This window comes from Danio rerio, chromosome 1, assembly GCF_052040795.2.
Source record: "Danio rerio strain M-AB ecotype USA chromosome 1, GRCz13ab, whole genome shotgun sequence".
NCBI classification, from domain to species: Eukaryota; Metazoa; Chordata; class Actinopteri; order Cypriniformes; family Danionidae; genus Danio; species Danio rerio.
Window position 1 is genome coordinate 51052226 of NC_141021.1, and position 10275 is coordinate 51062500.

General features: G+C 34.0%; 1 protein-coding gene and 1 long non-coding RNA gene across 5 annotated transcripts in view; both read right to left on the minus strand.

The window, feature by feature from the left end:
• Positions 1-328: 328 nt before the first annotated feature.
• Positions 329-3345, minus strand: LOC147847011 (uncharacterized). Its single transcript, XR_015477002.1, has 3 exons — positions 2198-3345; positions 615-2157; positions 329-544 (listed from the first exon to the last, which is right to left on the minus strand). It is a non-coding gene; the product is annotated as an uncharacterized LOC147847011 (long non-coding RNA).
• Positions 3346-6696: 3351 nt separating this feature from the next.
• Positions 6697-10275, minus strand: part of sorcs1 (sortilin-related VPS10 domain containing receptor 1) — a 346560-nt gene continuing 342981 nt past the window's right edge. For all 4 annotated transcript variants that reach the window (XR_015476922.1, XR_015476923.1, XM_087237652.1 and 1 more), the window contains one exon: positions 6697-7852. Coding sequence is in view for 2 of the 4 variants with exons in the window: in XM_087237652.1 (XP_087093778.1) it covers positions 7788-7852 (65 nt within the window). In the remaining 2 variants the exon portion in view is untranslated. The remainder of the gene's footprint in view (positions 7853-10275) is intronic.

Here is a 10275-nt window from a genome sequence, read left to right on the forward strand (position 1 = left end):
CCTGATAAACCTGCATTTGTCTCAAGCCTGATACTTCATCATGAGGGTATGATGTTTTTTGTGGAAATCCAAATGTTTCATTAGGCTTGAATTAGCGGCGTCCTTGACTGCAGAGTTGCGTAACAGACACAAACAGAGTCATGCTGGATCTCCCCGGGCGCTGCTGAAAGTTACCTTGAGATGTGAGCGGCTGCTGCCATTGATTGCTGCTTAATCTGCAGTCTCGTGTGACTTTAGTTTACTCACTCTCACTGTCTCTCTGAAGCTGCGCTGGTGCCAATATGTTCACCGTTAATGGGTGCTCATTTCTCTTCTTTGTATTATTTTTGAAAGGGCGGAAATCCTGTTGTTTTCCAGTACAAATATTTTTAACTCAGGATATATTTACTATTAGCAAAGATCTTACTAAATTAATTTTTTTTTTTGGTTGAAAGAACAAATACATACCTATTCTATTTATCTATCTATCTATCTATCTATCTATCTATCTATCTATCTATCTATCTATCTATCTATCTATCTATCTATCTATCTATCTATCTATCTATCTATCTATCTATATATATATATATATATATATATATATATATATATATATATATATATATATATACCCCGAATCTGTTTTGGTTCTTGCAACACATTTCAAAAAAGTTGCCATTTCTTTTCACTTAAAAGACATTTAGGGTCTGAAGACACAAAGCGATGAAGTGTTTCAGGTGTAATTTTCACCCATTCTTCATGCAAAAATTTTTAAGGTAGGCAACAGTATGGGGTATTTGTTGTCATATTTTGTGCTTCAAAATGAGCCACACATTCTCTATTGGACACAGGTCAGGACTGCAGGCAGGCCAGTCGAGTATCTGTATCCTCTACCTTCACAGCCAGGACTTTGTAATGTGTGCTGAATGTGGTTTTGCATGGTCTTGTTGAAATTTTCATAGGCGTATTGGAGACAGGACGGGACTGCAGGCAGGCCAGTTAAGTATCTGCATCCTCTACCTTCACAGCCAGGACTTTGTAATGTGTGCAGAATGTGGTTTTGCATGGTCTTGATGAAATTTGCATGGGTGTGGAAAAGATGTGTTCTTGAAGGCAGCATATTGTGCTCCTAATTCTCTATGTACTTTTTAGCATTAATGGTGCATCACAGAGGCAAGTTACCTTTGCCAAGGGCATGGATACAAACTCATAACATAACAGACCTTGGCTCTTGGCCTTGTTGTTGGTAACAGTCTGGATGATCCTTTTCGTCTTTGGTGTCCGTTTAAAAAAAAAAAAAATAAATACTTGAAATATTGATTCAGCCGTCCACTGAGCACGTTTCCACTGTATGGTGGTCTATCCCAGATGCCTCTGAGGCCAAAGAAGTAGACGACGCTTCTGGACACTGTTAACATAGGGCTTTCTTTTGTCACAGCACATTTTTAACTGACATTTGTGGATGTAACTACATGTTGTAGTACTTGACAAAGATTTGCCAAAGTGCTTCTGAGTCCATGTGGTGATATTACTTCTAGATGAATGATGATTCTTGATGCAGTGCCACCTAAGGGATTGGAGATCACAGTTGCTCAGCTTAGGCTTTCGCCCCTTGTCCTTTACGCACTGAAATCCCTTCAGATTCCTTGAATCTTTTAAATATGTTGTGCACTGTTGGAGATGAAATATCATTCTTTGAGGAACATTGTTTTTTAACATTTCAGACATTTTCTCACGCATTGGTTGGCAAACCATCCCAGATGCTTCTGGACACTGTTAACATAGGGCTTTCTTTTGTCAAAGTACAGTTTTAACTGGTATTTGTGGATGTAACTACGTATTTTGGTACTTGACAAAGGTTTGTCAAAGTAGTCCTGAGCCCATGTGGTGATATCACTTATAGATGAATGATGATTCTTAATGGAGTGCCGCCTGAGGGATCGGAGATCACAGTTGTTCAGCTGGCTTTCACCCTTGTCCTTTACGTACTGAAATCCCTCCAGATTCCTTGAATTTCTAAATATGTTGTGCACTGTTGAAGGTGAAATATCTTTCTTTGAGGAACATTGTTTTTAAATATTTCAGTAATTTTCTCACGCATTTGTTGGCAAACTATCCCAGATGCTTCTGGACACTGTTAACATAGGGCTTTCTTTTGTCCCAGTACAGTTTTAACTGGCATTTGTGGATGTAACTATGTATTTTGGTACTTGACAAAGGTTGGCCAAAGTAGTCCTGAGCCCATGTGGTGATATCACTTCTAGATAAATGTGGATTCTTGATGTAGTGCCACCTGAGGGATCAGAGATCACGGTTGTTCAGCTTAGGTTTGTGCCCTTGTCCTTAACGCTGTAACATGTTAAATGTAATACCAAATCGAGGAGAGGAGGTGTTGCAACGCACTAATATCCCTCCAGATTCCCTGAATTTTTAAAATATCTTATGCACTGTTGAAGGTGAAATATCTTTCTTTGAGGAACATTGTTTTTAAACGATTCAATCATTTTCTGACGTGTTTGTTGGAAAACTTGTGATCCTCGGCCCATCTTTGCTCCTAAAGGACTAGACCAGGCATGTCCAAACTCGGTCCTGGAGGGCCGGTGCCCTGCAAAGTTTAGTTCCAACCCCAATCAGACACACCTGGGCCAGCTAATCAAGCTCTTACTAGGCTTTCTAGAAACATCCTTGCAGGTGTGTTGAGGCAAGTTGGAGCTAAAATCTGCTGCAAAAATTTGAGTTTGGACATCCCTGAAATAGACCTTTCTTGGATGCTGCTTTTCTATCAAATCATAATTCCAATCACCTGTTGACATCACCTGTTTTAAATCACATCATTATTTAAACAATTTCATGTGGGTTTTTTTTTCCCATAGACATAAAGATTTTGTCCTCTTACCCTAAATGTACCAATGAACCCAAGCCTCAATCTGCTGTTTTACATGTTCAAAACACTGAATTTTAAATATTTTAAGAGCCATATTCTTGAAAGGGGCTAAAATTGTCCCCACAAGGTCATAAATGACTGGTATTACCTTGTTTGTATTACTATGGTATTTGGGTGCTCCACAATGTAATAAATCAACTGCGCCTGCACTTCGCCAACACACACACACACACACACACACACACACACACACACACACCAGCAAACATAAAAAAAGTACCCCACACCATTTCAATAGATACTTTAATCAATGATTTAAATGTTACTTCAGCAAATTACATAATGTATTTTTTTTGTTTGTTTTTGTTTTTACAAATACTGTAAGAAAATCAAAACACAATAAGAACAGGGACCGATTTCATTGAATAAATACGACTGCACCAAACAGAACCAATTCCACATAGCACAGAGTCGAGGTCAAAGAAAGAGGAAAAAAAAAATGAAAAGAAACAAACCAAAACATTACACACGTAGAATTTGTATATATTTATATTTAGATATTTATATATATATATTTATATATTTATAAAATCTTTACAGTAATAAAACTCTTGTCTACTACAAAAATAATCTTCCATACTCTTAAGAGAGAACCGTTTGTCCATTCAAAGCTTGTAAAGTGTCTTGTTTCATAGCCAGTGGTTTTTCTAAGCACCGCCTTCAAACAAAACGCAAAACTTAATTTAACATTTTTAAACGCATCTCTCTTCAGCCGTCACAACAATGCCGCATTTTCGATTCAGACATTGATATCAGTATGACTTTTCAACAGAACTACTTATGATATTGCTATTGCTCTTTTTAACGACCCCGTCCCTTACCCACAATGCCTTGCGCTTGTTTGATTGACAGTTTCAGCTCATAACTTGAGTGACATTAGGAAAATACAATCTGTATCGTGATTGTGTCCAAAGCGAATCGTCTGTGTACGAATATATCATCGATTTGATTTTTATACGTAGCATACAAAAGGTGACGGAACGAGAACGACGGAAATAAAATTACCCATTTAAATTCCCTTTAAAACACTACTAGCAAAGATGACCTCCACTTACATTCACCGGTGTGTGGGAATAGAAAGTAATAATGTGATAAATAATGTAATATATAAGCATAATATTCAAATGATAATCAACATATTGAAAGAAGCGCAAAAATAGGGAAAGTAGGATGTCAATATTAGATATGTCACCATCTTCTGCCATGTGAGAAGGGTTTTAATAAACAGGAGGACGTTCAGTAATTTAATGTCAATGTTTGGAATTGTATTCAAACATGTTATAGCAGTAGAACATTAAAAGAGATTTTTAGTTGAAACTATAGTCACTGGGGATTTATAAAATGCATGTTAAAGGCTACACTTTCAACGATGCTTTCAGAGTTAAAAAAAAAAACGCATACAGACAAAAGTAAATTAATTGCAGAGGCTTCTGAGGATGGTGGCATTTTTGTGAGGGATATTTCAAATTATGTGCTGTTTATAGCACTTATTCTACTGAAGATTGAAAAGTCATACATTTCGGGTAGACTAAGGGTGCAGACTGCACATTTTCATTTTTGGGTAAACTATGTTAAAAACTGTTTTTGGCACAAAATAAAAAAATCATAATAAATAGTATAAAATATTTATAGAAAATTAGCTAATTAATGTCAGTTTTTACTTTACGGACAACATGAAATTATTCAAAAACCAAAATATAAGTCAAAAAAAAAAAAAAAAAAAACATGAAATACAGGTCCATTTTTACCCATTTACTGTAGTCCCAACAGTTTTTATTTATTTATTTATTTTAATTATAATTTTTTTTTTTTTTTTTTTTTGTGCAGGGAAATGTAGTAAATTACTGAGCATACAAAACCATCAATTTGGTTTTTAGATTTATTTTTAGTGAACAATTTTCACTCAGAAAAAAATAAAAAACTTTACAAGAAAAAAATTGAAAAGTGTAGTCCCATTTTGTTAATGTGAAAAATTAACAGTATGCTTGTAAAATGACAGTATGCTTGTTGTATTTAATGCTTTTAAGTAACTTTTGACAAAATAAAATAGCAAAAAAGGTTAAAAATTATTTCCTTTGTAATTCTGTGTAACAAATATATTAATAAAATACTGAAAAACAATTAAATACTTAATAAAATATATATATATATATATATATATATATATATATATATATATATATATATATATATATACATACATATATATATATATATATATATATATATATATATATATATATATATATATATATATATATATATATATATATATATATATAGTCAAAATAATTAGCCCCCCTTTGATGTTTTTTCTTTTTTAAATTTTAAATTATTAGCCTAAAATCTAAATTATAGCCCCTTTAAAAAATTTTTTTCCTCACATATATATATATATATATATATATATATATATATATATATATATATATATATATATATATATATAAAACTACACATTCTTAAGTACAAATAAACCTATTATTTTAGTCTTTTTGTGCTTTAAACAAGTTTGTGAATTAAACTTATAAATTATACACTTGTATTATTGGATTACGTTTTAAAGGAATGTTGATATAGAATGAATTAACAATTTCTGAGTGAAAATATGTTTCTAGGTCCATTTTTCCCCAGTGTTTATTATATAAAGCAAAAAAAAAAAAAAGTAAATTAGATAAAATAGATAGTCAGAAAATGGTCTGTATGCTACCTGTCATACAAGACAAATTATTTATTAAGAAATAATTGATTCCTAAGTATAGCATCTCAATATAATTCTTATGAATATGAGAGAAAAAAATAAAAGTAAATATTTAAATATGCTCTTACACTTTCATACATTCATATCCGTCAGCCTGTACAGTTCTGTTTTGGTCGTATGACATGGATGAATTTAAAATTTAATTAGCAAAATTGAAACCTAAATCAACAACCCCATGTTCGTACACATAAATTATTCCATACAAAACTGTTTCGGCAACACAAGACGCAGTTTATGATTATCATCTTCTGCTAGGCCATAATGTCCCAATAACATCAAGTCAGTTTTGCACTTCATATCTTGATACTAACTGATATGTATCTGCAAACCAACAGTCATTTTCTACATATAAACAGATTAAGAAGTTATTTTACAAAGAAAAAATATATACATTTCCTGATAAAAGTCTTGTTGCTTATACAAGTTTTAGGAGCAAATGTTATTTTGACTTAGTTGATCTGGTGTCAGAAGTGGCTTATATAAAAGGCAAAGTCCATTAGATAACGCTTATTATACCAAAATAAAGTATGATCATGTCTTGATTTTTAATTATTTAAGTAGGACAGTAAGGTCTGACTTTGCTAAGGCAAATGTCTAGTCACTTAACAGAAATAATGTACAGTATAGAATATATACTGTATATACTGTTTATATACTGTTTCACTCATTATGCAGTGAAAAAAAAAGAATTAAAATTGTGTATGACTCCCATGATCTTGGAGGAATGCATCCAGACATCTCTTCAATGACTCAAATTACTCATTAATAAAGTAATTTGGAATGGCTAAAGTAAGCGTTCTTGCAGGATACCCAGAGTTCATAAAACGTCTTTGGATTCATCTTTATCTTACCCCAGATGCTTAATAATATTCAAGTCTGGTGACTGGGCTGGCCAATCCTGGAGCACCTTGACCTTCTTTGCTTTCAGGAACTTTGATCTGGAGGCTAAAGCATGAGAAGGAGCACTATCCTGCTGAAGAATCTGCCCTCCCCTGTGTTCTGTAATGTAATGGGCAGCACAAATGTCTTGATCCTTCAGGCTGTTGATGTTGTCATCCACTTTGCAGATATCTCGCATGTCCCCAAACTGAATGCTACCCCAAACCATGACTGTAACCCCAAACCATGATTTTTCCTTCACCAAACTTGACTGATTTCTGTGAGAATCTTGGGCCATGTGGGTTCCAATAGGTCTTCTGCAGTATTTGTGATGATTGGGATACTATTCAACAGATGATTCATTTGAAAAATCTACCTTCTGCCACTTTTCCAACTGATCAACTAGAAGTCAAGTTATTATTTGGTGCTCTTAAACTGGGATCAACCACAAGAATTCTGTCAGATAGTATATTGCAGACAAGCAAAACAAAAAGCTTAAAACAAAAAAAGGATAATCCTACATTTATGCACTGTAAAAAGTGATTTATTTTACATAGAAAAGTGAGTAAACCTGTTGCCATAAAATCAGTAAGTTGACAAAAAAAAAGAGAGTAAACCAATTGTAACTTGGAAATGTAAGTTGATTTTACCTATTTTTTTTCATGGTTATGCGCAGTTTACTCTCTTGTTTATTTAAAGTCAACTAATTGTTACTAAAAGCAACAGGTTTACTCATTTTAATCAAAGTCAATTAATCATTTTTTACAATGTGTGTTACATGTAAAGTACAAATGTGCTAAATATAGTTTACAAAATAAACCCCCTGAATCTTTCCATTTTACAATAATCATTAATAATTGTACAGTTTTTTATTTGTATTAATAAAACTTCTAAAATGCCACATCTCTCATTTAATACTGCCATTTAGCAGTAAAACATAAAAAATAAACAATATTAACCAACAATAAGGATCGTTTTTTCCACCAATCATGCTTGCGTTTTCCCTCGGACTTTGTACACACTGGCATCTTTATAAATGAACCGCATCGAAAAATGTTTTATTGAACACACGGATGTATATAAAAAAAGCTGTACAAAGTTTGTTCTATTATTCACAGAGCACGGTAAAGTTAATGTCCGACATGCACAAGTACTGAATAAAGCTTGAAACCTTTGTGTCCGCATGAGCAAAAAAGTCCTCAACGTGGCGGAGTCCGGAGTTCAAACGTCAATGTATGTAGGAAGATCTGATGAGAATTTGACGCGTGGATGAGGTTTGATGCATTCTGGGAAAGAAAAAATAGAGACAGAGAGAAACAAGATAACTAAAATACACTCAAAATATGTTTGCTGTATTAAAAATGAGCTAAAACAACACAATTCTTGAGGTTTTTGGAGAGAAAACTTGATTGTGTGGAACCCAGCTTTTTTTTTTACAGTGTATAAAACATAACGACCCATGTTTAATAAAATACTATAGTAATTTATAGCAAATACTACTGTATAGTTTTTCTAAATCGCACTGTAGCAAAGTACTTAAACTAATTTGTTGTGGTAATTCTATAGTTGTTGTGTTACCATTGCAACTATATAATAACCACAACAGGTTAATTCAAGTACTTTACCATAGTATGGTTCAAAAACACAACTATACTAATATAGGTAAATGAGCCACTACTGTCATTTTCAACAACTATATCATGTTTTTTTTTTGTTTTTTTTTTTTACATATATGTATATGATATATTTTTAAAAATTATATATATATATATATATATATATATATTTTTACTTATTTATATTTTCTCTATAGGTTTTTTTTTTCCCTTCACTTTCATCAATTGGTGAAGTTTGTTCCTTGCCTCTGTCCCCACTGGTTTGGGACTTGTGGAGCTGCGCATCGATGGATCAATGGCAAACTTTTAAACTATCTACAGCTTAAGTTTAAAAACAATAATTGTAATTGTTTTAACAATCAAGCTCAGAGAATTTGCAAGCTTGACATGAGTACCTTCCAAACATATAGACTTGTTGCACTGTTAAAATGTCATTATTTTCTGTATTATAATAATAATAATAATTAATAACAATTTCTTACAATTATATAGCGCTTTTCTGGACCACCAGTGTGCAGCATCCACCTGGATGACACAAGGGCAGCCATACTGAACCAGACCGGACACCACACACCAGCTGATTGGTGGAGAGGAGACAGAGTGATGAAGCCAATTATGATATGGGGATGGCTAGGAGGCCATGATGGACAGTGGGCAAATGTGGGGGTAAAACACATTTTTGAAGGACATCCTGGAATTTTTAATGACTTTGGTTTATTGTCTCATCTGAAAGACTGCGTTTACTGAGCAGTATAGCGTCCCCATCAATATACTGGGGCATTAGGACCCACAGCCCCAGCGCTTCCTGCTGGTCTTTCTAACACCACTTCAGGCAGCTTTGCCATGTGGTCTCCCATCCAGGTACTGACCATGCTTAGCTTCAGTGGGCAACCATGTGAGAGTTGCAGAGCGCTAGCTGCCAGCTTTACTTGAGTAAAGTGAGTAAAGCTATTGCCTTAAAAGAACAAGTTGATTTACTTGGAACTATTAAGTTGACAACTTATTTTCTTATAATTATGTATAAGGCTTTGCTCAGTTTTATAAAGTCAACTAATCGCTTTAAAAGCAACAAGTTTACAATGTCATCTAATCGCTATTTAAGATGTCATAAAATAATTAAGTTTTAGCTGACAGAAGGACTGCAGTAACTCAATAACAAAAGAATGTCAAGTCATCTCAAACTGGAAGTACTGCAAGTTATCTAAACTCAAACATTCTCCACAGTCATGAGATTTCAATCCAGTCGAGCATTCCTGGGACATTGAGCATTTGGAGATTCACCTCAGCTGATAAATCTGCATTATGACGCTCTCATGTCAGTATAGACCCGAGGAATGTTAGGTTGAATGTCAATCAGTAGTTTAGCTTCAGGAGCCAACGAGGAATGCAAGTAAGAGTGTTGTCAAACTCTGTCTTCCAAATGTCAAATAACCCCTGATGAGTGTATGAATTGGCAGTGGCAATGTTCCTACGGCAGCCTAGAAAGCTGAAATGCATCATGACATTTGCTGTTTTGTTGATTTATTACAGGCGCCATCAAGGGACCGTAAGTCGAGCGACCGATGCTATTCCCTGCAATCAACAAGAGCCCCTTTTTCCAACAACTAAAAAAAAAGCCATTTTCATGAAGATGTCTAACACACACCCTGACTGAAAGTGACAGATAAAGTGTATCCACAGCTCGCAAGATTCAGAGAGAATCTTGTATGCTGTTTTAAACTATTATGCTAGTTTAAATCCAATCAATTTCCCTATAATATCCATTGCAGAATCAGCTCTTTTTTCATTCTGTGTCTGAAATGGTTTGTTCAAGGATTCAATCTCTCTAAACTCTGCTTTTCTGGGAACTTACTTTGCAACGATTGGTCAAATTAAAGCTCGCTCTGCTGTGATTGGTGGACTACTTGTAGCATTTAGTCAGAAACCAAATGATCATGAGCATATCTGAGTTTTAGCTCCTCGTGTGTAAACACAGTGATAGTAGGAGTTGATGACACTTGTTTTTACTACTTCAAATCTCAATTAAGTCAAGTGAATTTTTAGTTCACAGCGGAAAATTGCATCTTCTTAATAAGTCAACAAAACCACACTCT